The 27851-nt window shown below is 37.0% G+C and overlaps 1 protein-coding gene across 1 annotated transcript in view; it reads left to right on the top strand.

The window, feature by feature from the left end:
- KIAA1328 (KIAA1328 ortholog) overlaps nucleotides 1-27851 on the top strand; it is a 358322-nt gene that overhangs the window by 206158 nt on the left and 124313 nt on the right. Inside the window, exon 7 of the mRNA XM_059041354.2 lies at nucleotides 17333-18006. Within this exon, the coding sequence (XP_058897337.1) occupies nucleotides 17333-18006 (674 nt within the window). The remainder of the gene's footprint in view (nucleotides 1-17332; nucleotides 18007-27851) is intronic.

The raw sequence follows: 27851 nt of genomic DNA, 5'->3' as shown, positions 1-27851 counted from the left end.
CTGTAACTTTGTAGTATAGTCTGAAGTCAGGGAGCCTGATTCCTCCAGCTCCATTTTTCATTCTCAAGATTGCTTTGGCTATTCGGGGTCTTTTGTGTTTCCATACAAATTGTGAAAATTTTTGTTCTAGTTCTGTAAAAAATGCCAGTGGTAATTTCATAGGGATTGCATTGAATCGGTAGATTGCTTTGGGTAGTATAGTCATTTTCACAATGTTGATTCTTCCAATCCAAGAACATGGTATATTTCTCCACCTATTTGTATCATCTTTAATTTCTTTCATCAGTGTCTTATAGTTTTCTGCATACAAGTCTTTTGTCTCCTTAGGTAGGTTTATTCCTAGATATTTTATTCTTCTTGTTGCAATGGTAAATGGGAGTGTTTTCTTAATTTCCCTCTCAGATTTTTCATCATTAGTGTATAAGAATGCCAGAGATTTCTGTGCATTAATTTTGTATCCTGCAACTTTACCAAATTCATTGATTAGCTCTAGTAGTTTTCTGGTAGCATCCTTAGGATTCTCTATGTATAGTATCATGTCATCTGCAAACAGTGACAGCTTTACTTCTTCTTTTCCTATTTGGATTCCTTTTATTTCTTTTTCTTCTCTGATTGCTATGGCTAGAACTTCCAAAACTAGGTTGAATAAGAGTGGTGAGAGTGGGCAACCTTGTCTTGTTCCTGATCTTAGTGGAAATGGTTTCAGTTTTTCACCATTGAGAACGATGCTAGCTGTGGGTTTGTCATATATGGCCTTTATTATGTTGAGGAAAGTTCCCTGTATGCCTACTTTCTACAAGGTTTTTATCATAAATGAGTGTTGAATTTTGTCAAAAGCTTTCTCTGCATCTATTGAGATGATCATATGGTTTTTCTCCTTCAGTTTGTTGATATGGTGTATCACGTTAATTGATTTGCATATATTGAAGAATCCTTGCATTCCTGGGATAAACCCTACTTGATCATGGTGTATGATCCTTTTAATGTGCTGTTGGATTCTGTTTGCTAATATTTTGTTGAGGATTTTTGCATCTATGTTCATCAGTGATATTGGCCTATAGTTTTCTTTCTTTGTGACGTCTTTGTCTGGTTTTGGTATCAGGGTGATGTTGGCCTCATAGAATGAGTTTGGGAGTGTTCCTCCCTCTGCTATCTGTTGGAAGAGTTTGAGAAGGATAGGTGTTAGCTCTTCTCTAACTGTTTGATAGAATTCACCTGTGAAGCCATCTGGTCCTAGGCTTTTGTTTGCTGGAAGATTTTTAATCACAGTTTCAATTTCAGTGCTTGTGATTGGTCTGTTCATATTTTCTATTTCTTCCTGGTTCAGTCTCGGCAGGTTGTGCATTTCTAAGAATTTGTCCATTTCTTCCAGGTTGTCCATTTTATTGGCATATAGTTGCTTATAGTAATCTCTAATAATCTTTTGTATTTCTGCAGTGTCAGTTGTTACATCTCCTTTTTCATTTCTAATTCTATTGATTTGAGTCTTCTCCCTTTTATTCTTGATGAGTCTGGCTAATGGTTTATCAATTTTATTTATCTTCTCAAAGAACCAGCTTTTAGTTTTATTGATCTTTGCTATTGTTTCCTTCCCTTCTTTTTCATTTATTTCTGATCTGATCTTTATGATTTCTTTCCTTCTGCTAAATTTGGGGTTTTTTTGTTCTTCTTTCTCTAATTGCTTTAAGTGCAAAGTTAGGTTGTTTATTCGAGATGTTTCCTGTTTCTTAAGGTATGATTGTATTGCTATAAACTTGCCTCTTAGAACTGCTGTTGCTGTATCCCATAGGTTTTGGGTCGTCGTGTCTCCATTGTCATTTGTTTCTAATTATTTTTTGATTTCCTCTTTGATTTCTTCAGTGATCACTTCGTTATTAAGTAGTGTATTGTTTAGCCTCCATGTGTTTGTATTTTTTACAGATCTTTTCCTGTAATTGATATCTAGTCTCATAGCGTTGTGGTCGGAAAAGATACTTGATACGATTTCAATTTTCTTAAATTTGCCAAGGCTAGATTTGTGACCCAATATATGATCAATCCTGGAGAATGTTCCATGAGCACTTGAGAAAAATGTGTACTCTGTTGTTTTGGGATGGAATGTCCTATAAATATCAATTAAGTCCATCTTGTGTAATGTATCATTTAAAGCTTGTGTTTCCTTATTTATTTTCATTTTGGATGATCTGTCCATTGGTGAAAGTGGGGTGTTAAAGTCCCCCATTATAATTGTGTTACTGTCGATTTCCCCTTTTAAGGCTGTTAGTATTTGCCTTATGTATTGAGGTGCTCCTATGTTGGGTGCATAAATATTTACAATTGTTATATCTTCTTCTTGGATTGATCCCTTGATCATTATGTAGTGTCCTTCTTTGTCTCTTGTAATAGTATTTATTTTAAAGTCTATTTTGTCTGATATGAGAATTGCTACTCCAGCTTTCTTCTGATTTCCATTTGCATGGAATATCTTTTTCCATCCCCTTACTTTCAGTCTGTATGTGTCCCTAGGTTTGAAGTGGGTCTCTTGTAGACAGCAAATATATGGGTCTTGTTTTTGTATCCATTCAGCCAGTCTGTGTCTTTTGGTGGGAGCATTTAATCCATTTACATTTAAGGTAATTATCGATATGTATGTTCCTATTACCATTTACTTAATTGTTTCGGGTTGTTCTTGTAGGTCTTTTCCTTCTCTTGTGTTTCTTGCCTAGAGAAGTTCCTTTAGGATTTGTTGTAGAGCTGGTTTGGTGGTGCTGAACTCTCTCAGCTTTTGCTTGTCTGTAAAGGTTTTAATTTCTCCATCAAATCTGAATGAGATCCTTGCTGGGTAGAGTAATCTTGGTTGTAGGTTTTTTTCCTTCATCACTTTAAATATGTCCTGCCACTCCCTTCTGGCTTGTAGAGTTTCTGCTGAAAGATCAGATGTTAACCTTATGGGGATTCCCTTGTGTGTTATTTGTTGTTTTTCCCTTGCTGCTTTTAATATGTTTTCTTTGTATTTAATTTTTGACAGTTTGATTATTATGTGTCTTGGTGTGTTTCTCTTTGGGTTTATCCTGTATGGGACTCTCTGTGCTTCCTGGACTTGATTGACTATTTCCTTTCCTATATTAGGGAAATTTTCAACTATAATCTCTTCAAATATTTTCTTTTTCTCTTCTTCTGGAACCCCTATAATTCAAATGTTGGTGCGTTTAATGTTGTCCCAGAGGTCTCTGAGACTGTCCTCAGTTCTTTTCATTCTTTTTTCTTTCTTCTGCTCTGCAGTAGTTATTTCCACTATTTTATCTTCCAGGTCACTTATCCATCCTTCTGCCTCAGTTATTCTGCTATTGATCCCATCTAGAGTATTTTTCGTTTATTGTGTTGCTCATCATTTCTTGCTTCCTCTTTATTTCTTCTAGGTCCCTGTTAACTGTTTCTTGCAAATTGTCTATTCTATTTCCAAGGTTTTGAATCATCTTTACTATCATTATTCTTAAGTCTTTTGCAGGTAGACTGCCTATTTCCTCTTCATTTGTTAGGTCTGGTGTGTTTTTATCCTGCTCCTTCATCTGTTGTGTGTTTTTCTGTCTTCTCATTTCACTTATCTTACTGTGTTTGGGGTCTCCTTTTTGCACGCTGCAGGTTCGTAGTTCCCGTTGTTTTTGGTGGCTGTCCCCAGTGGCTAAGGTTGGTTCAGTGGGTTGAGTAGATTCCCTGGTTGGGGGGACTAGTGCCTCTTTTCTGGTGGATGAGGCTGGATCTTGTCTTTCTGGTGGGCAGGTCCTCGTCTGGTGGTGTGTTTGGGGATGTTGGTAACCTTATTATGATTTTAGGCAGCCTCTCTGCTGATGGATGGGGCTGTAGACCTGTCTTGCTCTTTGTTGGGGATAGGGTGTCCAGCACTGTTCTTTGCTGGTCCTTGAGTGAAGCTGGGTCTTGGTGTTGAGATGGAGATCTCTGGGAGATTTTCGCCATCTGATATTACGTGGAGCTGGGAGGTCTCTTGTGGACTAGTGTCTTGACGTTGGTTCTCCCACCTCAGAGACACCGCCCTGGTGCCTGGCTGGGGCGCCAAGAACCTTTAATCCACATGGCTCAAAATAAAAGGTAGAAAAAATAGAAAGGAAAGAAAAGGAAGGAAGGAAGGAGGGAGGGAGGGAAGGAAGGAAGAAATGAAGGAAGGAAGCAGGAAAGGAAGGAAGGAAGGTGCAGAGGAAGAAAGGGAGGAAGGAAGAGAGGAAGGGAGGAAAGAAGGGGGGAAGGAAGGAAGAAAGGAGGGAAGGAGGGAAGAAAGGAAGGAAGAAAGGAAGAAAAAAAGGGAGAAGACAGAGTAGTATAAAGTATAGTTATTAAAATAAAAAATAATTATTAAGAAGAAAAGTTTCCTTAAAAAAAAAAAAAAAACAGAAAAATGGGTCGGTCTAACCCTAGGACAAATGGTGAAAGCAAAGCTATACAGACAAAATCTCACACAGCAGCACACACATACACACTCACAAAAAGAAAAAAAAGGGGAAAATAATAGTATATCTTGCTCCCAAAGTCCACCTCCTCAACTTGGGATGATTCGTTGTCTATTCAGGTTTTCAACAGATGCAGGGCACTTAAAGTTGATTGTGGAGCTTTAATCCGCCGCTTCTGAGGCTGCTGGGAGAGACCCCCCCCGCCTCTTCTCTGTTCGCACAGCTCCTGGGGTTCAGCTTTGGACTTGGTCCCGCCTCTGCGTGTAGGTCGTCCGAGGGCGACTGCCCTTCGCTCAGACAGGACGATGTTAAAGGAGCAGTTGATTCGGGGGCTCCAGCTCACTCAGGCTGGGGGAAGGGAGTGGCACGGGGGCGGGGCGAGTCCGCGGCGGCAGAGGCCGATGTGACGCTGCACCGGCCCGAGGCGCACCGCGCGTTCTCCCGGGGAAGCTGTCCCTGGATCCCGGGACCCCGGCAGTGGCGGGCTGCACGGGCTCCCGGGAGGGCCGGTGTGGAGAGTGACCTGTGCTCACACACAGGCCTCTTGGTGGTGGCAGCAGCAACCTTAGCGTCCGACACCCGTCTCTACTGTCCGTGCCGACAGCTGCGGCTCGCGCCCGTTTCTGGAGTTCCTCTACACGGTGCTCTTAATCCCCTCACCTCACGCCCGAGGAAGCAAAGAGGCAAGAAAAAGTCTCTTGTCTCTTCGGCAGCTCCGCGCCCGCTTCTGGGGCTCCTTTAAGCGGCGCACTTAATCCCGTCTCCTCGCGCCCAGGCAGCAAAGAGGGAGGAAAAGGTCTCTTGCCTCTTCAGCAGCTCCAGACTTCTCCCGATCTCCCTCCCGGCCAGCCGTGGCGCACTAGCCCCCTTCAGGCTGTTTTCACTCTGCCAACTCCAGACCTTTCCCTGGGATCCGACTGAAGCCCGAGCCTCAGCTCCCGGCCCCGCCCGCCCCGGTGAGCAGACAAGCCTCTCGGGCTGGTGAGTGCCAGTCGGCACCGATCCTCTGCGGGAATCTCTCCGCTTTGCCCTCCGCACCCTGTGGCCGAGCTGTCCTCCTTGGCTCCGGAGCTTCCCCCTCCGCCACCCGCAGTCTCCGCCCGCGAAGGGGCTTCTAGTGTGGGGGAGTCTTTCCTCCTTCACGGCTCCCTCCCACTGGCGTAGGTCCCATCCCTATTCTTTTGTCCCTGTTTATTCTTTTTTCTTTTGCCCTACCCAGATATGTGGGGAGTTTCTTGCCTTTTTGGAGGTCTGAGGTCTTCTGCCAGCATTCGGTGGGTGTTCTATAGGAGAAGTTCCACGTGTAGATGTATTTCTGATGTCTCTGTGAGGAGGAAGGAGATCTCCACGTCTTACTCTTCCGCCATCTTTAAGCCGTCTCCCCAAAAAATGCTCTTGTAATTTACTGTTTTATAGATCCAAACCAAATAAGGCATTGAGATCCCTATGTTTATTGACCCTGTGTAATGAGAGATATAGTTGGAATTTTTCCTGCATTTATAGAATTTTTATTAACTTTTAAAGACTTATTGGAAAAAGGTACATATAGAAGAAGTAAGTGGCTCCTGCAAAAAGTACAATATATTTTATAATAAGTAAAACTAAGTTATCAAATTCCTTAGGATACAAATTAGGTCATTTAGCTGTTGCTGCTCCTGCTTCCTGCTTACTGGTTCATTCCACAAATATTTATTACTTTAAGTATCTTTTATTTATAAAGACCAGTGTCATTGAAATATGAAATTGAGAGGAACATTGCCCCTCTCCTCAAGTTCCATACAATGTGTACTAGAGAGGGGCCAAACTGTATGCAAAAAAAAATTATTGAACACCTTTATCTCTTATTGAGATACAGCAATGGATGAAAGTGATGGTATTTTTTGAGGTCACTGCCCTCAAAGATTTCACAATTTCCACAAGGAGAAATGTACATTCTTACACATCACAAAGAAAGTTAAAGATGTGAAAACAGCTAACTGTGATAGGTCAGGATGAAATAAATACGACAATAAAAGGCTGAACAGAGTTGTCCTGGGGTGCCTCCTGGGGAAGGCACAGCTTATCTGAGCTTGGGAAGTGAGAGAACTACAGTGGGAGGCAGTGGTACTAAGCCAGCCTTAAAACAAGAGAATTTCAAAGCATAGAAAAAGGAGTTAGGGCATTTGAGTACTAGGAAACTGCATCACTCATTTTATCTTTTATTAGTTTCTAAATGAAATCTTTTCTCTTGGTTTTTTACAGTAAACTAAAATAGCTAGTAAAAAATGTTCTAAATTTTTAAAAGTCAGGATTTGGTACTATATAATTAAAGGACTAAGAATTCTAAAAAAATCTTGAGCTCCCAAGAAGAGCTTGCCCTTTAAGGGTGACCACCTCTTTGGTTTGGTAGTTTTTTGTTCATTCAGAAATGCTTCTCATTAGGTTTCTTCAACATTTCTGGTCTGCAGCCATTTATATGGGGAAAAAATGAATATGGAAGACACTAATCTTTAGTAAAAGGACTGTGATTCACGTTGGGAAATCTTAATATAATAAAGAGCCTGGTTTTACTTTCCTCCTATTTCCTGCAAATAGGCTATAGGTTATATTTCTTGGTATTTCATAAATGCTCTTTTTCAAGAGTTTATTTTTATTTTCTAGTCTCAAAAATATAACACAAATACTTTTTCCCCTCAACCAACAACATAAATGCATTCTGATTTCCCCTTCAGGGACAGTTGGTCACATTCAAATAGTGTTAACTTTATGTTTTCTAGAAGGTGTATTAAGAATTCTTTGTTAAAGCTTTCCTTCATTTGACACAAACTAATCTTGTTTGCTTCCTTTAAGAAGAAAAACTGCATTGAAACATCTTGCCTACATGCAGTTTTTATTTCCATCCTTGAGCCTGACTGTTACTAGAGGGATATATGAGAGGACAGTGAGCCCCAGGATACTCTGTCCAAACGTAACGCCAAGGGAGTGGCAGGGGAAAACTGGTGGAAGCTCTTTTGGATCATTTTCTTGTGCTGCATCCCTAACTGAATCCAAGTACCCTTGGCTTTATTATTCAATGTATCTTGTTTTCATTTTGTACCTGTGAAGATTTTCCTCACCACTTCTAATTTGTCTTTGTCTCGTTTTCTCTATAAAAATTATTTTAGCTTCTTTTTGATCTTCATTAAATAATTAAAGCTAGCCTTGGGTATCTGTTTCCTCTTGTAGATTTAGAAAACCATGTATAAATCTCCTTTTTTTTTCTTTTAGCAATTATGATCATATACATGGAAGTGATTTGAATCAGTACCACTGTTATGTATTTCTATGATGAATGATTGTCCCATCCCATCAAACTATTTAAATCCCATCAAATATTTAGGACTCTCCTCACAACTATATTTTTGTCTTCCTCAATCTTCATTTGTGTCTCTCTCAGATTTAGTGACCAGATAGATAAATTAAGATGCTGATTTAAGTTCTTGAGCATGTGAGTCATATAAGGCAGTAATGTTAAAACACAGAATTTGCTAGGGGAAATAGAACCAAGGGGCATTCAGTAATTTTGTAGTATTTCTGTTAGTTGATAGGTGAACATTTACTGATTGGTATAATTTCTCATCTATCCTTTTCTCTCATATCCTTGGGGTACAACAACCCAATCCCTGCGTTTTTCAGCACTTAAGGATAGCATAAACTATAGAGCTTATCAAACCCAACCATTTTACTAACATCTAAATTGACTAAGAGATGTAAAATGACTTGCCAAAAATAATAGAATTCCTAAGTAGCTGTACTGGAATTCTAATCAAGGTATTTTGACCTTAAGTATACTGTCAATTATTCTGTGCTCTGTATTTATTTTTATAGCAAATCAACACATTCCAGCTTTCAGGAAATGTAGTAATGATGAAAGAATATGAGGTTTAGCCTTTTCTGAGTCTGGTAATTACTGTTAAAAATTTTGGCAGGCCTATAGTGTATGTATCTTAAGAGTTGGTACCGCATTTTGTATCTGTTGCTAATATTCTGTCTTTTGTACAATCTTGTGTGCCTATACTTTTAAATCTCATAATTATTGACTTCATTGCCTTTTAGATTCAATAATCCTAGGTTGTGCTACAGTCCCTATGGGAAATAGAAAAAGTAAGAGCCTTGCAAATGTGTTTGACTGCTGCATTCTGTTACTTCCATTGATGGCCTACAGCTTTAGCGATTGTGCAGTGGAGAAGCTTAAACCTCGAGGGCCCATTAGATTTAACTTGTTTGCTGCGTTGATATCTATATGTTAAACGACAAGAGAGTTCAGGTTATTGAATAATTTAAAATTCAGCTCTAATTGGTGTCATATGACCTGGAAAAGGCCATGGATGATGCCAGGAGCATGCTGTGAATTTCTTATAAATAATTCATAAATTAGATGATTCATTTGCCTGGATATCTTGCTAAATGCCAAAGTTTGTAAGTTATAACTGATGATATAACACCTGTAAGTGTTTAGTTCATAACACTAGAAGGTAATCTACCTTGATGATCTTCTAGCAAAATCTACCAGTATAGGAGAGTTAATTGCACTGGGGAGAATAAACATTTATTTGGGATGAGACTTTGGCAAACCATACAGTGCAGCTGTTGCATTACGTAGCTTCTGTCAGCTTGACAACTGGTTCATGTAAGCTTGACTAAGAATGCAGCGTGTCATTCTGTGCCTTATTTAATATTAACTCCAAATGTTCTGGGTAATACAATGACCTGCCCCACACACAGTAGTTTAGGTTTAGAAATATTTATCTAGCTCTTGAATTTCTGACTTCATCATAAAATAAAGAGGATAGGGGGAAATTCTGAAGTTACAAAATTGAGAATTTTATTCTTATAAGGCTATCAGTGGGAATATGAGGATTGTTAATAGGGTGCTTGCCAGGATCGTAAATTATTATTTACCATTAGAGAAATGAATACCAATAAGATCTGTTGGTACTATTGACTAATCCTGTAGTTAACAACTCATAAATGCATTGTAAGTAATCTCTTCCTAATTATGTAATTAACAACCTGTTGCAGGAAATAATTACTGCAGTTTAGTTTGGCTCTCTCCTTACGGCTCATAGCAGAGATTGGCCAGGCCTGCAAAAATGATTTGCAGAAATTTATAAAACATCACTGTTTACTTGTTGATGGTACTTCATGAAGCAATACTGCAGTTATTTTTTATTATGTGAAAACACCGGAAAGCCCTAGGTTACCATAGGAATGTGTATGTTCATATATGTACCTACACACCTGTGTGTGCTTCCATGCATGCATACAAGAGCATATCATAAATGTTTATGAAATAGACATCCTTTTTTTCTATGAAGTCTTTTAAAAATATCTGTCATATTTTAAAAGAGTATCTTAAAGATTCTGAAAACCTTCCAACTCAGAAATTTACTAACTTTCAGTATCAGAAAATTCTTCTTTGTGTCCAAGTTAAGTCTCTCACACTTTTTTTTAAACCTTATACTGTTCTCATTGATGTGTTTTGGTGTTTTTTTTTTTTTTTTTTTTTTGGTGGTACGCGGGCCTCTCACTGTTGTGGCCTCTCCCGTTGCGGAGCACAGGCTCCAGACGCGCAGGCTCAGCGGCCATGGCTCACGGGCCCAGTCGCTCCGCGGCATGTGGGATCTTCCCAGACCGGGGCACAAACCCGCGTCCCCTGCATCGGCAGGCGGATTCTCAACCACTGCGCCACCAGGGAAGCCCTCATTGATGTTATTTTATCAAGTCATTGGCCTGTGTCTACCGAAATTAAGAGATATTATGCTTCTACTCTGTCATAAGCCAAGTATTACCTGCATTTTCTCCTCATCTTTCTTTTGTACAGTAAATCCCACAGCATACCCTGTCAAAGATTTTATGGCTTCATTTCCGCCACTCTAGAGTCTAAAGATGTAGACAAGATTATGGTACCTTTTATATAAGACAAATCCTAATATGCTACCATTTTGAACTTAGTTTTTTTTTTTTTTTTTTTTTTTTTTTTTTTTTTTTTTTTTTTGCGGTATGCGGGCCTCTCACTGTTGTGGCCTCTCCCGTTGCGGAGCACAGGCTCCGGACGCACAGGCTCAGCGGCCATGGCTCACGGGCTTAGTTGCTCCGCGGCATGTGGGATCTTCCCGGACCAGGGCACGAACCCGTGTCTCCTGCATCGGCAGGCGGATTCTCAACCACTGCGCCACCAGGGAAGCCCTGAACTTAGTTTTTTTATCTATTGTTTTCCATAGATCATTTTCTGTCTAAACATTTTTTTTAATACATACAATGTGTTTGTCCTGCCCAGGTATATTCTTCTACATGCTTTATGTTTATTTCTAATTAAGCACTCAGTCCAGCTCATTTTCATCACACAGAAAACATGTAAATAGATAGCACATCCCAAGTCATATAGTTCAGTTTGCTTATTGAGTTTTGACCATATCTTAGGACATGCATAGACTCCTTTAAATGGAAGAGCAGGCAACGTAATTATCAAGTTCACTTGGCAAACTGTGGGATGCTAAATCTAGCTAACTGTATCGTTTTGTACAACTCATGAGCTAAGAATGGTTTTAGCTTTTTAGATGGTTGGGAAAAAAAGAATATTTCATGAAATGGGAAAATTACATGAAATTTAAATTTCAGTGTGTCTACAAATAAGGTTTTCCTGGAATAGTATTCATTTATGTATTATCTCTTGCTTTCACACTATGAAAGCATAACTGAGTACTTATGACAAAGTCTGTATGGACTGCAAAGTTTAAAATGTTTATTGTCAGACGCTTTACAGAATAAATTTGCTGACCTCTGCTATATAGCTATAAAAATACAGCCACATGCAGCACCATGTATGAACTTCACAAATATAACTTTGGGTGAAAGAAGTTAAACACAAAAGTATGTATATCATATGATTTCATTTATACTTTAAAAATAAGCAGGTAAAACTGAACTCTAGTATGGATATTTAATCAGAGAAGTATTAAAGCAAAGAAGTGATTCCCATTAAAGTCAAGGTAGTCAGTCATTCCCTTTGGCAAGAGAGGTAGAGAGTGGTGATTGCTCGGGGCCATCAGGGTCTTCTGAGTACAGAAGACAAGGGTCGTCTTCTGTATCTTGGATGGTAGTTACATTGAGCATTGCCTTGCTCATAATTGTTTTGTGTACTTTTCTATGGTTAATGTATTTCATATTAAAGAATTTTTTTAAAAAGATCTACAGCAGGAAGCAATGGAAGATTATGGATTTGGAGTGAGGCATAGTCCCATGTCTCACATATTGTATTGATGTGACCTTGGGAAAGTTGTGTTGATTCCTTGAACTTCATTTTCTCATCTGTAAAATGCTAATTATAATAACTACCTTACAGAATTGTTATTAAGAATAATAGGTTGAATATGTAAAACATTTAGCACAGTATATGGTAAACTCTAAGTTGAGAACAGCCAAAGTGACAGGGTGTTCTGGGAGCATGTTCTGCATTCAGTGGTCAATGAAGGTGACCATTTAGAGCCAAGTTATCTCATCAGAAACAATTTGCATGAAATTGTCTTTCCTGACCTTCATTTTTCATTTCTCATCTTCACTCCTTTAAAAATTATTTTGAATTATTTAAATATATTAGTTTCAACAAGAATTTCATAAAAGAAGATATCCAAATGACCAACAAGCATATGTTCATTAATATCATTACATATCAGGGAAATGGAAAGTAAAGCCACAGTGTTATTTAACTATACAGGCACCAGATTGTCTAAAAATGAAACACACTAGCAAGTGTTGCTGTGAATGTGAAGCAACTGGGACTCTCTTAATTTGCAGATGGGGATGTGAAACAGAATAACCACTTTGGAAAGCTTATTGGCTGTTTCTAATAAAGTCAAATATGCCTACCCTGTGCCCAAGAGAAACAAATGCGTATGTCTAAAAAAAAGGCATGTATGAGAATATTCATAGCAGCTTTATATATAATAGCCCTAAACTGGAAACAACCTAATCCAATAAAAGGATAAACAACTGTTGCTTTATTCATACAATGAAGTGTACTATGCAGCAGTAAAGAAGAATAAACTATTGATATACACAACAACATAGAAGATACTCAAAAATTATGTTGAGCTTAAGAAACCAGGCACAAAAGGGTAGCATACTGTATGATTCCATTTATATGAAGTTCAACATAGGCAAAACTAATCTATGATCATAAGCATCAGAATAATGGTTACTCCTGGGAGTGTGAGGATGTGATATTGACTAGAAAGGACACAAAGGAACTTTATGGGGTAATGGAATTGTTCTATAACTTGATCTGGGTGATGATTACATGGGTAAATGCAAGTATAAAAATTCATCAAGATGTATACTTAAGGTATGTGCATTTTATTATGTATAATTATGCCTCCATTTAAAAAAAATATCTAATGGTTTCTAAGTTAGTGTTATATATCTGAAAAATTCATATCAAACCTATATACCGGAGACAGGAGTTTGGGATTTGTTGTTTGTTTAAGCCTTAGTTAAGGGAAGTTATATTTGTAAATATCATATAGAAAGCATGGAGCAGCCCCAGAAAGAAAAATACATCTGTTTCATTTAGACCCACTGTGACTTCTGTGTGTCCCAAAGGCAAATTAAGCCCCATCCAAAGCACTTTATATGAATTATCTCATCTAATCATCACAACAACCTTAACAGGCAGTGCAAGATGTTAGTGTTAAGACTGACATCCTTTATATGAAGGAGAAAGATGGAGAACCTCTGTATTATCTCAAGCAATTCAACTCTGGCCCAACTACAAACCTCACTGTAGCAAAATAAAGATAGATAACTGAACTCATTCTCCTTGAAGACAGTTCAGAGATAATCTGTTGTAACTGAACATGCCCCTTGGTGATCTCACCCCACCCCACTTCCCCCGCACACATACACCACAATGTTCTCCTTGAAAGAAATTGGGTAAATATAAGGTTTGTGTTTCCTTTTTGTAAATTAGTACCCTTATAAATTAGCACCCTTGATAACTGCTCATCTGTTTCACCACCACGTTCAGTTTTGATGTAGCTGTTATTTTTTATCCGTTTTTCTGTTGAGGAACCTGAGGCTCAGGCAAGTTGGATAATATGCTATATTAGTTTTTTATTGCTGTGTAACAAATTACTACAAACTTAGCAGCTTAAAACAACACACATTTACTATCTCACAGTGTCTGTGGGTCAAGAGTCTGGCACAGCTTAGTTGGGTCCTATGGTCAGGGTCTTAGAAGGCTACAATCAAGATGCCAGCTGGGCTACATTCGGTGGGTTGTTGGAAGGATTTATTTCCTTGCGTATGTATGGTAGGTGCCTCATTTTCTTGCTCACTGTTGTCTGGAAACTGCCTTCTGCTCCAGAGGTCATTGCCACATGAGCCCCTCCATAAGCCATCCCACACTATGTATAATAGTTTGCCTCTGCTAATCCCAAACTCCCATTCCTCCCCCGGCTCCCCCCAGCCCCTTGGCAACCATAAGACTGTTCTCTATATCTGGGTCTGGGGTTAGCAGAGGCAAACTATTATGTATAGGATGGATAAACAACAAGGTCCTACTGTATAGCACAGGCAACTATATTCAATATCCTGTGACAAACCGTAATGAATATGAAAAAGAGTATATTGGGTTGGCCAAAAAGTTCATTCGGTTTTAAGTAAAAATAAAAGACACATTTTTTCATTTTCACCAAGAATTTTATTGAACAATGTATTCACTAACTGAACGAACTTTTTGGTCAACCCAATATATATGTGTAACTGAGTCACCTTGCTGTACAGCAGAAATTAACACAACATGTAAATCAACTTTACTTCAATAAAATCTTAAAAAAAAAAAAAAAAAAAAGCCCTCCCACAACACAGTAGCTTATTTCTTCAAGGCCAGCAGGAGAATCTCTGATCTTGGGGAGGGCACCAGACCCTCTGTTAAAGGGCTTACCTGACTAGGTCTGGCCTGCATGAGATAATCTCGCTTTTTATTAATTCAAAGTCAGCTGGAGCCTCAGTTACATCTGCAAAGTCCTTTTTGCCATATAAGGTAACATAACCACAGGATTGATCTGATCATATTCACAAGTTCTACCTTCACTTAAGGGGAGGAGATAATACAGGGTGGGGACACCAAAAGGATGGGAATCTTGAGGACCATCTTAGAATTCGGTTTGCCAAGTTGCACAGTCACCCAGCAGGTAATTGGCAAAGCAGTATTCTCTTTGAGCAAAGCATGCTTGGAAATCATTAAGTTCTAGTGCCTCTCAAAAACATAAAAGCTAACTACAAAACGGTTAAGAAATATTCCAAATACCTGACATTTGTGAATAATGTAACACTCAGCACCATTAAAATAAGTATAAACTATGTAAATACCTAAAAATGCACATATGTAAATAATGTTAAGGAACAAAAATGAGAATGTAAAATAATATATACATGCTATCTACTGTTATATTAATGACACATGGATTAGAAACTATATGATGAAATAAAATAGTTGATTTAAGTTTCTGGACTTTAAAAAAAATTATTTCTGGGGCTTCCCTGGTGGCGCAGTGGTTGAGAGTCCGCCTGCCGATGCGGGAGACACGGGTTCGTGCCCCGGTCCGGGAGGATCCCACATGCCGCGGAGCGGCTGGGCCCGTGAGCCGTGGCCGCTGAGCCTGCGCGTCCGGAGCCTGTGCTCCGCAACAGGAGAGGCCACAGCAGTGAGAGCCCCGCGTACAGAAAAAAAAAAAAAAAAAAAAAATTATTTCTCATTTTAAAAGTATAATCTGGGCTTCCCTGGTGGCGCAGTGGTTGAGAGTCCACCTGCCATTGCAGGGGACACGGGTTTGTGCCCCGGTACGGGAAGATTCCACATGCCGTGGAGCGGCTAGGCCCATGAGCCACGGCCGCTGAGCCTGCGCGTCCGGAGCCTGTGCTCTGCAACAGGAGAGGCCACAACAGTGAGAAGCCCAGGTACCACAAAAAGAAAAAAAAAAAAAAAAGTATAATCTATAAAAAGATGGTTTATCATACAAAATAACAGGTGATAAATGTTAAATATTTCTGTTGACAATAAGTGCTACAGAAGTTCAGAGTAGGGGAGATTAATGTGGATTAGAGTTTTCCTTTAGGTGTAAAATAAGCTTAATTTTTTTAATGAGGTAGTTTATCATAAATTTTGCCCTAGGACTAGTTCCTTGTATGTAGGTTGTCATCTGCTCAGTGTCATCTGCTCAGCATATAAAATTGCATGGCTTCTTTGAAGAGGCCCAAGTCATCTCCCCAGATGTGGCTCATTCTCATTTAAATAGAACTCCTTTAATATTGCTTTAGAAACTCAAAATCTTAAGAGTCATTGTAATAGCCCTCTTTTATCATAGGAGAGGAAAAATTGTATTGCTATATATATGTTAGGTGACACTTATTACCAATCAGTTCATCATTTTCAACTATTGCAAAGTAAATTAGTGGGATTTTTTTTCCCCCTCTGCTAGGGATCTCAATTATTCATTCATTCTAGAGTACATGTCTCCGGAATACATAACCATCTCAACTGTTTATTAATTAGTTCTTACTTTAAAAGAAGTTGGGGCAAACTGAATAATAGCCTCCCAAACATGTCCATGTCCTAATTCCTGGAACCTGTAACTGTCATTTTATTTTTTATTTTTATTTTATTTTTTTAACATCTTTATTGGAGTATAACTGTCTTACAATAGTGTGTTAGTTTTTCCTTTACAACAAAGTGAATCAGTTATACATATACATATGTTCCCATATCTCTTCCCTCTTGCGTGTAACTGTCATTTTATATGGCACAAGTGACTTTGTATGACAAGAGGCTTTACAGATGTGATTAAGTTAAGGATCTTGAGATGAGGACATTAGCCAAGATTACATGGGTAAGCCCGATGTAATCAAAATGGTCCTTAAAAGAGGGACAAAGGAGCAGTCCAATGACCCATGGTACAGACCAGTGGTTCTCAAAGTGTGGTTCCAGATTGGAACTTGTTAAAAATGCCGATTCTCCGACTCTGCTCTAGAGTTACTGAATTGGAAACTCTGGGGAGTAAGCCAAGCAATTCACATTTAACAAGCCCTCCAGGTGATTCTGATACATCCTAAAGTTTGAGAGTCATTGATAATAAACTGTTTTGCTCTCCTTCATAAAACAGGCTTGAGGCTAAAATGTTGGGAAAGCTCACTCTACTGGCCTGTCAAAGGTAGTTTGCAACTGCTTCCTTTCTGCCTGAGTTCTATCAGACTGTAATCACTTGAACAGCTTAATTGAAAAATCACTTATGTTTACAGCTGAAATTAAATATGTTTTGTATTTAAATAACTGCTTTTGATTAGAATCATATTTTGTGGAAAGTGGTTGGTTTTATCTGTGTGCTGTAAAGATATTTATAAGAACTCATCAAATTTCTAGCAGTAACTAACATCCTGTTCAGTATAAGGTGAAATGTTATACATCAAATCTCATGCTGTGTAGTGGCCAATCAAAGGATATTTAAGGTGGCTGAATGGATTTCTTGGCTTAGTATTCAAAATTAAACATTTTAAGGCATTAACATTCAATGTTTTTCTTCTTCTCAGAGTTGATGCTATATACCCCTCATTATTTGCAATTCCTGAAATCTTGCTTAAGCAGCGAGTGGCAACACTTTCTTTTTCTCATCCTTGTGGATTTACTGAAATGTTTATTGTTTGAAAATGAGATTAGCTTTATGGCACATGTCTGTTTAGCTATGTGAATCCTATCATTAATTAAGAAGACAAAAACACAGCTTTGTTCTTGGTAAACATATATCACTGATTTCTGAAACGTCAAAAGAACTCCTATTGTGCTCTTATTTGACAAGTGATCTTGCGGTTCCTTTTAGGTATCCAATAGGAAAAGCACTCTCTGGTCTTCATCTGTGAAACTGGATGGTTCCTACTTGAGTGTAGCCAAACCACAAACCCACACTCAAACCAAGCAAAGGCCTAAGTCTGCAAATCAGGACTCAGCTTCAGAATCCCTTGCGGAATTTAGGAATAATTCTTTGAAACCAGCAGCCCTCCATTATCCCAAAGAGGATGTGGACAAGGTGCCATCAGAGACCAGAACATGTAATTATGGATCCCCAGGGAAAAAACTAGTAGATGCAGTCCCTACAGAGAAAGTTCCACCAGAGGAACTGAAGATGAAGGAATGCCAACACCTTAAGGCTACTCCATCTAGTCAGTGTTGTGGTCATAGACTTTCTGAAAATGTGGATCATGTTCGTGAGAGCCATCCGACAAACATGGTCCCTCAATATTCCAAGACACATCTGGAATCATGCAGGTATTGTGGGCTTTCCTGGGCATCTCTGATGCGTGGCCAAGAGGCACTGCAGCCTAGTGAAACTGATGTCAAAAAGCAGCTCTCAGAAGATAGAAGGCAGCAACTCATGCTTCAGAAAATGGAGCTGGAAATTGAAAAGGAATGCCTTCAGCATCTACTGGCCCAGCAGGAGACAAAACTACTCCTAAAACAGCAGCAGCTTCATCAGTCTCGACTGGACTATAACTGGTGAGTCCTACCTGTTCTTTCAGCAGTATCTATAGCTTGGAGAATACAGTATAAAATGACAGCTGTGTTACTATAACAGATGTGTAGGAACAGAAGTTCCTCGGGACTTTGGTTTGCTCAAGATGCACACCAGCTATGACTTCCAAGTATATTGCACTGTCTTTGGGGGAAGACTTGAAAGGTTACCTTGTCTTCCAAAATGTTAGCTTAGAATATCTACTTCTCAGCAGTCCAGTATAATTTTTGCTGGATTTGAAAGACAGTATTTTTAAATACTACCATTACACAAAATCCTTTGCTGTTTGATGTCATTGTAGAGAATATTACCATTAAGTAAAAGCTTGAGATTTCAGGATGTGAAATCAGACTGAGTGTGCCTAGCTGTCATCATTCCATGCAACAAATGATGGGAACCTTCTAAATTCAGTCTTTTCTGGTCATGAAGCATAGCCTGTTCAATAACCAGTTCTTATACACTTACCCACATTTAAACTGTTCTTCCTCTAACAATTTTTCCCTGAGAACAATGTTTCAGAAGCTAAAGTCCTGTTTTATATCATGTAGTGTTCAGCATAGTTTTACATGCAGAGTCATAAAGTTTGTTTTCTTTGTTTAAAAATAGTAATAAATCAGACACAATTGTATTTTAAACACAAGAAAATATGGCATTTATGTCTCTTTTAAAAAGTAAGTTTCAAGTTTTCAAAGGGAAGTATGTGTGTGTGTGTGTGTGTGTGTGTGTGTGTGTGTGTGTGTGTGTGTGTCTTTCCCTGCCATTTCCTCCTTGGTAAAACATACCATTTCCCCTTTGTGCACATTCTTAGACACATAGATCCTATACAGACACACTTAATACTAGTGTTATTTTCTTTTACTTCTTGGAGTTAATTTTCTTTCATTTTCAGATTTTGCCTAATATTTTTAAAATTCTAATTTCTTTGGAAGTTCCATCTTGACATTTTTCCTTCAGTGAGGAATGGTTCTAGGTACTTGGGATAGGTGAAACAATTTTCAAGTGCGGTCTTTAAAGAGGTCACAGTCTAGCAGGGGAGAATGGATAATTTTAGATTAGGCATCATGTTCATCTGAACAGTATTGTATGTTCAAGTAGTGCTGCATAATGATAATAAAGTCTTTATTGTTCTCTTGATCACCCTAGCTTAGATGAAAGAGCTATGAAACACAGATTTTGAACAAGTTTTGTGTGTATATAAATTGTAAACGTTTATGCATATGTATAGAGATTTTTTTAAACTTTTTATTTTGAAATAATTATATTTAGATTGATAGAAGTTGCAAAAATAGTATGGAGAGGTTCCATGTACCCTTCACCCAGCTTCTCCCAATGACTACATTTTATACAACTGTAATATATTATCAAAACTAGTAAATTAACATTGGTAGTGTGTATGTGTATTTCTATGCCATTTTATCACATGTGTGGATTTGTGTAACCACCACCACAATCAAAATACAGGACTATTTCAGCACCACCAAGATTTCCTTTGTACTCTAATGTTAGAGTCACTCTCTGCCCCCACCATCCCTAACCCCTGGAGACTCCTAATATGTTGTTTATTTCTATAATTTTGTTATTTTGAAAATGTTATATAAATGGAGTTATACAGTATGTGAAATTTTGATTTTGGCTTTTCTCATTCAGCATAATGTTCTTGACATCCATCTAGGTGGTTGCGTATATTGTACCTTTTGATTTCTGAGTACTATTCCACGATATGGATATACCATGATTTGTTTAACCATTTATCTGTTAAAGGACAATTGGTTGTTTTCAGTTTTTTTCTGCTACAAATAGAGCTGCTATGTATTCTAATACAAGTTTTTGTGTGACCTACGGTTTTTATTTCTATAAATGAAAACTAGGAGTAAGATTGCTAAATCTTATGATAAAATCATACTTAGCTTATACCACATTTAGTTTAAAAAACTTTTCTACCAATAACATATAAAAGATCATTTCTCCACATCCTTGCCGGCATTTGATAGTGTCATAGGTTTTTATTTGACATGTTCTAATCTGTGTGTAGTGATATTTCATTGTCGTCTTAGTTTGCATTTTCCTAATGGCTACTGATATTGAATATCTTTTCATTTGCTAGTTTGCCCTCCTTCCATCCTTTTGGGTAAATTGTCCCTTTAATATCTCTTGCCATATTCCAACTGGATTGTTTGAACTGTTTTCCTATTGAGTTTTGGGAGTTCCTTATATATTCAAAGGATATAAGTCCTTTGTCAGATAGGTGGATTGCAAGTATTTTCTTCTGATCTGTAGCCTGTCTTTTCAGTCTCAAAAAGGATCTTTCACAAAGCAAAAGTTTTCAGTTTTGATAATTTGATTTTTTATTTTTATCATAGATTATATAAAGTTTTCATGATGACTGTTGAATTTTGTTCAGTACCTTTTATGTGTTAATTGACGTGATTGTGTGATTTTTCTTTTTTAGCCTGCCAATATGGTGGGTTGCATTGACTATTCTTTTTAATATTGACCTAGCATTGTATCCCTGGAATAAATCTCCTTGGTCATAGTGTATAATACTTTTTATATATACAAATTTCTATTTACTAATATTTTGTTAAGGGTATTTACATCAATATGTATAAGGGATATTGGTCTGTAGTTTTCTTTTTTTATACCATCTTTAGTTTTGGTATCAAGATAATACAGGTCTCACTTATTGATTTCATTCATTTCTTTATTATTTCCTTGTTTCTGCTTGCTTTGGATTTATGTTGTTCTTTTTACTGGAAGCATTTAGTGCCATAAATTTCCCTCTCAGCACTGTTTGTTAGTCTCACATATTTTGGTATGTTGGTATGTTCACTGAACATAATGTCCTCTAGGTTCATGAATGCTGTTGCAAATGGTAGGATTTCCTTCCTTTTTCTGGCTGAATAATATTCCACTGTGTGTATATGTGTGTGTGTGTGTGTGTGTGTGTGTGTGTGTGTTTGTGTGTGTGTATCTCACATCTTCTTTATCCATTCATCTGTCAATAGACACTTAGCTTGTTTCCATATCTTGGCTATTGTGATTAATGCAGCAGTGAACATGGAAGTGCAGACATCTCTTTAAGATACAAATTTCATTTCCTTAAGGTAAATACCCAATTGCTAGATCATATGGTAGTTCTATTTTTAAATTTTTGAGGATCTTCCATACTGTTTTCCATAATGACTGTACCACTTTACATTCTCACCAGGAATATATAGGGATTCCCATTTCTCCATATCCTCACCACAATTGTTTCTTGTCTTTTTGATAATAGCCATTCTAACAGGTATGAGATGATATCTCATTGTAGTTTGATTTGCATTTCCCTGATGATTAGTGATATTGAGCATCTTTTCATGTACCTGTTAGCCATCTGTATGCCTTCTTTGGGAAAATGTCTATTCACATCCTCTGCTCATTTTTTAATTGGATTGTGTCTTTTTGCTATTGAATTATGTAAGTTCTTTATATATTTTGGATATTACCCCTTTATCAGATATATGATTTGCAAATATTTTCTCCCATTTGATAGGTCTCCTGTTCATTTTTTTGGTGGTTTCCTTTGCTGTGCAGAGGCTTTATGTAGTCCCACTTATTTATTTTTGCTTTTTGTTGCCTTTATTTTTTGTGTCGTCTCCAAAATATCATCACCAAGACTGTGTCAGTGAGCTTATCACCTATGTTTTCTTCTAGGAGTTTCATGGTTTTAGGTCTTACATTCTAGTCTTTAACCCATTTTGAGTTAATTCTTATGTAACGTGTAACGTGTGAGATACTGGTCTAATTTCATTCTTTCGCACAGGGCTGTCCATTGTTCCCAAAACCATTTATTGAAGAGACTATTCTTTCCCAATTGTGTATTCTTGGTGCCCTGATCAAAGATTAGTTAACCGGGCTTCCCTGGTGGTGCAGTGGTTGAGAATCTGCCTGCTGATGCAGGGGACACGGGTTCGTGCCCCGGTCTGGGAAGATCCCACATGCCGCGGAGCAGCTGGGCCCGTGAGCCATGGCTGCTGGGCCTGTGCGTCCGGAGGCTGTGCTCCGCAATGGGAGATGCCACAACAGTGCGAGGCCCGTGTACCGCAAAAAAAAAAAAAAAAAAAAAAAAAAAAAAAGATTAGTTAACCATATATGCAAGGGTTTATTTCTGGGTTTTCTATTCTGTTTTTTTGGTCTTTGTGACTGTTTATATGTCAGTTTGTATGTGTGGGTGTGTATACTCATTTGATTTTGTATTTTGATTTAGTATTTTTCTCACTTCTATTTATTTCTGATTTACTCTTTTTACTTCCAGTTTTTTTTTAATAAATTTATTATTTATTTATTTATCTTTGGCTGCATTGGGTCTTTGTTGCTCTGCTTGGGCTTTCTCTAGTTGTGGTGCGCAGGCTTCTCGTTCGGGTGGCTTCTCTTGTTGTGAAACACAGGCTCTAGGTGCATGGGCTTCAGTAGTTGTGGCACATGGGCTCAGTAGATGTGGCTCGCGGGCTCTAGAGTGCAGGCTCAGTAGTTGTGGTACACAGGCTTAGTTGCTCCGTGCCATGTGGGATCTTCCCAGCCCAGGGATTGAACTCATGTCCCTTGCATTGGCAGGTAGATTCTTAACTGCTGCACCAGCAGGAAAGCCCCTCTTCTAGTTTTATTAAGCTATAATTGGCATACAGCACTGTATAAGTTTAGGGTGTACAGCATGATAATTTCACTTACATACATCATGAAATGACTACCAAGATAAGTTTAGTGAATATCTATCACCTTATATAGATACAAAATTAAATAGAAAAAAATGTTTTTTCCTAGTGATAAGAACCATTAGGGTTTACTCTCTTAATGACTTTCATATATAACACAGCAGTGTTCATTATATTTATTATGTTGTATATTACAGCCCTGGCACTTGTTTATCTTATAATTGGAAGTTTGTACCTTTTGATTACTTTTATCTAATTCCCCTTCTCCCTACCTATCATCTCTGGTAGCACAAATCTCACCTTTTATTCCTATGAGTTTGTTTCTTTGTTTTTGAAGTATAATTGACCTACAATACTATGTTAGTTCCTGGTATATAACATAGTGACTTGATATATCTATACATTTCAAAATGGTCACCACAATAAGTCTAGTTGTCATCTGTCACCACACAAAGATATTACATAATTATTGACTATATTCCCCATACTGTACATTTCATAGCCATGTCTCATTTATTTTGCAACTGGAAATTTGTACTGTACCTCTTAATCTCCCTCACCTATTTCTCACCTTCCCTGACCCCTCTCCCCTCTGGAAACCACCTATTTGTTCTCTATATCTATGTCTCTGTTTCTGTTTCATTATTTTTGTTCATTTGTTTTATTTTTTAGGGTCCACATATAAGTGAAATCCTACAGTATTTATCTTTCTCTGTCTGACTTATTTCACTTAGCATAATACCCTTCAAGTCCATCCATGTTGTTGCACATGGCAAGATTTTATCCTTTTATATGGCTGTGTAATACTCCATTATATACATATACCACATCTTCTTTATCCATTCATCTGTTGATGGACACTAAGGTTGCTTCCATATCTTGGCTATTGTAAATAATGCTGCAGTGAACACAGGGACACATGTATCTTTTCTGTTGAATAATTAGCGTTTTTGTTTTCTTCAGATAAATACCCAGGAGTGGAATTGCTACATCATATAATAGTTCTATTTTTAATTTATTGAGGAATCTCCGTACTGTTTTCCATAGTGGCTACACCAATTTACATTCCTATGAACAGTACACGAGGATTCCCTTTTCTTCACATCCTTGCCAACACTTGTTATTTGCTGTCTTCTTGATAATGGCCATTCTGACAGGTGTGAGGTAATATCTCATTATGGTTTTGATTTTCACTTCCCTGATGATAAGTGATGTTAAGCATCTTTTCATATGCCTGTTGGCCATCTGTATGTCTTCTTTGAACAAACGTCTATTCAGATCCTCTACCCATTTTTTTAACCTGGTTATTTGGTGTTTTAGTGTTGAATGGTATGCCAGTACTGTTTTGACTATAGCTTTGTAATATAGTTTGAAATCAGAGAATGTAATGCTTCCGACTTTGTTCTTCTTTCTCAAGATTTAGCTATTCAGGGCCTTTTGTGGTTCCATACAAATTTTAGTATTGTTTGGTCTATTTCTATGTCTAAATTTATTTTTATGGGTTAAGAACTCAAGCTGTATTTAAGTCAAGAGAACTGGTTGCTAATAAAGACATTACTAAACCCCAAGAGCTCAGTCTGGATATGAATGAGAGTGGCTCTGGACCAAGGTAAACTTCGGTGGTAGGTGAAGGCAAAATATGTAGCACACAGATATTAAGGATATTTATAGCTTCATATTGGTGAATCTAGTTTTCTGATCATATGAATAAATATATTCACAATATAAATTTTTGAAAAATATAGAAAAGTGTAAAGAAGAAAATAAAAATCATTCATAATCCTACCATTCAGAGACAATCCTCTGAGGCCTTTTCCCCTTTCTATCTCTTTCATAATAATAATTTCTATATCGCAATAGGGATTATGCTTATACAGAATTTTAGTTTTTGCTTTTTTTGGTGTATCCCAGTTTCTGATGTCCTTTTTCATGAAAACTTGATATTAATTCATTTAACAAATATTTATTGTGTGACAACTATTACTCAATATTTATCAATAAGCCTGTTATTGGATAAGGTTTTACTATTATACAATAAATTATGCTTTGAGGAACATTTCTGTATATACATTTTTAACTTTACCTATTTCCTAGGAATAGATTCCTGTAAGCAGAATTACTAGCTTAAAGTACATATAAATCCTTTTAAGATTCTTGATTCACATTGCCAAATTGCTTTTCATTAAAAGTTAAATCAGTTTACACCCCAAAAATCAATGTTTGAGAATGCTCTTTTCATAAAATATAAAGAATTTTGGGCCAGTATTTTTTCAAATATATTTTTTCCCTATTCTCTTTATCCTCTCCTTTTGGAACTCTGTTTACATGTATACTAGAGCTTTAATTTATTGTCCCACAGGTCCCTGGCTCTTTGCTAATTTTTTAAAATCTATTTTTCTTTATTCTTCATATTGAATAATTTATATTGATCTATCCTCAGATTCATCAACTCTCTTCTGTTATTTCTAATCTGCCATTAAGCCCATACAATGATTTTTTTTTAATTTCAGATGTTGGCTTTTTTGGTTTTAGAATTTCCATTTGGATCTTTGTTATAATTTCTATTTCTCTGTTAAAATTTTCTATTTTATTCATTACAGGTGTGTTTTTTCCTTTAAAATCCTTGTCTGCTAATTCTAACACCTGGTTCATCTTGGGGTTTGTCTCCACTAATTGACTTTTCTTTTGAGTGTTGGTCACGTTCTTCTGTTTCTTTGTACGTTTAGTAATTTTGGATTGTTTCCTGGTCATTGTGAGTAACTCTAGAATTCAGTTATATAGGTATATCTCATTTTATTATGCTTCACTTTATCATGCTTCACAAATAATTGTGGTTTTTACAAATTGAAGGCTTGTGGCAACCTTGTGTCGAGCAAGTCTATCTGCACCATTTTTCCAACAGCATTTACTCACTTTATACCTCCGTGCTACATTTTCCTAATCCTTACAATATTTCTAACATTATTATGATTGTTGTTACTATCATTATTATTATATTTGTTATAGTGATCAGTGATTTTTGATTTTATTATTGCAAAAAGATTATGACTTGCTGAAAGGTCAGATGATGGTTAGCATCTTTTAGCAGTAAAGTATTTTTTAATTAAGGGGTTTTTTTTAGACATAATGCTACTGCACATTTAATAGACTACAATATAGTGTAAACATAACTTTTATATGCACTGGGAAACCAAACAATTTGTGTGACTCCTTTTATTGCAATATTCACTTCATTGTGGTGGTCTGGAACCAAAACTGCAGCGTCTTCAAGGTATGCCTGTAATTCTCTGAACAATGTTAATTTTCTGTGTGCTAGTGGGCAGTTAATTTAACTGAACTCAGATTCCAAGCTCTATCTCCCTGGAGTAAGTGGCAGTGATAATCACTATTGAGTTATTTTAACTTTAAATAGGTTGCTTGAGTCTGCCCTGTTCATGTGTAGTTCAGGGGTCGCCCAAACTGGCAGGGTTGTTGTATAGAATTTGAGGCTTTCCTCTTTCTCTCTCTCCACTCCAAGATTTTTCACTTTTTAGCTACTTTGGTCAGCCTAGACTCTATCCTCTGGTTCTTTAAGCCTACTTTCAGCTAAAAGCCATTAAAAGAAATTGGGAACTCTTCCAGTGCCACTGTTTTCTTTTAAGTGCGTGCTAATCCTCTTACAGTTTCTGCTTGCTTATGGCCACTTTTTAGTGTGTTCAAGTTATTTTTTTCCTCCCAGAGTTTATAGTTCTTACATGTAGATTTGATCCTATAGGAGCTACTCAGCCATTATCAGGAGCAGAACCCAAGAATTCTTATTTTAGCACAATTTTGCCATAATTAATTTTTTAAATAGTGGTAAAATACACATAACATAAAATTTACCATCTCAGCCATTTTTTAGTATACTATTTAATAATAGTAAACATATTTACAGTGTTGTGAAACCAATCTCCAGAACTTTTATCCTACAAAACTGAAACTCTGTGCCCATTAATAACTACTCTTCATTTCCTCTTACCTCCAGCCTCTAGCAACCACCATTTTATTTTCTGTTTCTACACTTTGATTATTCTAGATACCTTATTTAACTGGAATCATACAGTATTTGTCTTTTTAATAAATAAAAATAATTTATTTTTATTGATGTATAGTTGATTTACAATGTTATGTTAGTTTCAGGTGTACAACAAAGTGATTCAGATATATATATATATATATTCTTTTACAGATTTTTTTCCCCTGTAGATTATTACAAGATATTGAATATAGTCCCTGTGCTATACAGTAGGTCCTTGTTGTTTATCTATTTTATATATAGTACCATGTATATGTTACTCTCAAATTCCTAATTTATCCATCCCTATCACCTTTCCCCTTTGGTAATCATACGTTTCTTTTCTATGTCTGTGAGTCTATTTCTGTTTTGTAAATAAGTTCATTTGTATCATTTTATAGATTCCACAAATAAGTGATATCATAAGACATTTGTATTTCTCTGTCTGACTTACTTCACTCAGAATGATAATCTCCAGGTCCATTCACGTTGCTGTAAATAAAAAGAATTTTATTCTTTTTTATGGCTAAGTAATATTCCATTATATATGTATATATAGTGTATGTGCATCTATATATATATACATATATATATATATATATATATATATATATATATATATATATACACACCACATTTTCTTTATCCATTCATCTGTTGATGGGCATTTAGGTTGCTTCCATGTCTTGTAAATAGTGCTTCAATGAATATTGGAGTACATGTATCTTTTCTTTCTTTTGTTTCTGTTAGTATTATTTTTATTTTTAAATTTTTATTGGAGTATAGTTGATTTACAATGTTGTGTTAGTTTCAGGTGTACAGCAAAGTGAATCAGTTATACATATATATATATCCAGTCTTTTTTAAGTTCTTTTCCCATATAGGCCATTACAGACTATTGAGTACAGTTCCCTGTGCTATACAGCAGGTCATTATTAGTTATCTATTTTATATATAGTAATCTGTATATGTCAGTCCAAGTCTCCCAATTTATCCCTCCACCTAACCATTAGTTTGTTTTCTACATCTGTCACTCTATTTCTCTTTTGTAGATAAGTTCACTTGTACCTTTTTTTTAGATTCCACATATAAGTGATATCCT

Source organism: Kogia breviceps, chromosome 15, assembly GCF_026419965.1.
Source record: "Kogia breviceps isolate mKogBre1 chromosome 15, mKogBre1 haplotype 1, whole genome shotgun sequence".
Lineage (NCBI taxonomy): Eukaryota > Metazoa > Chordata > Mammalia > Artiodactyla > Physeteridae > Kogia > Kogia breviceps.
This window is presented reverse-complemented; position numbering and strand designations above follow the sequence as displayed.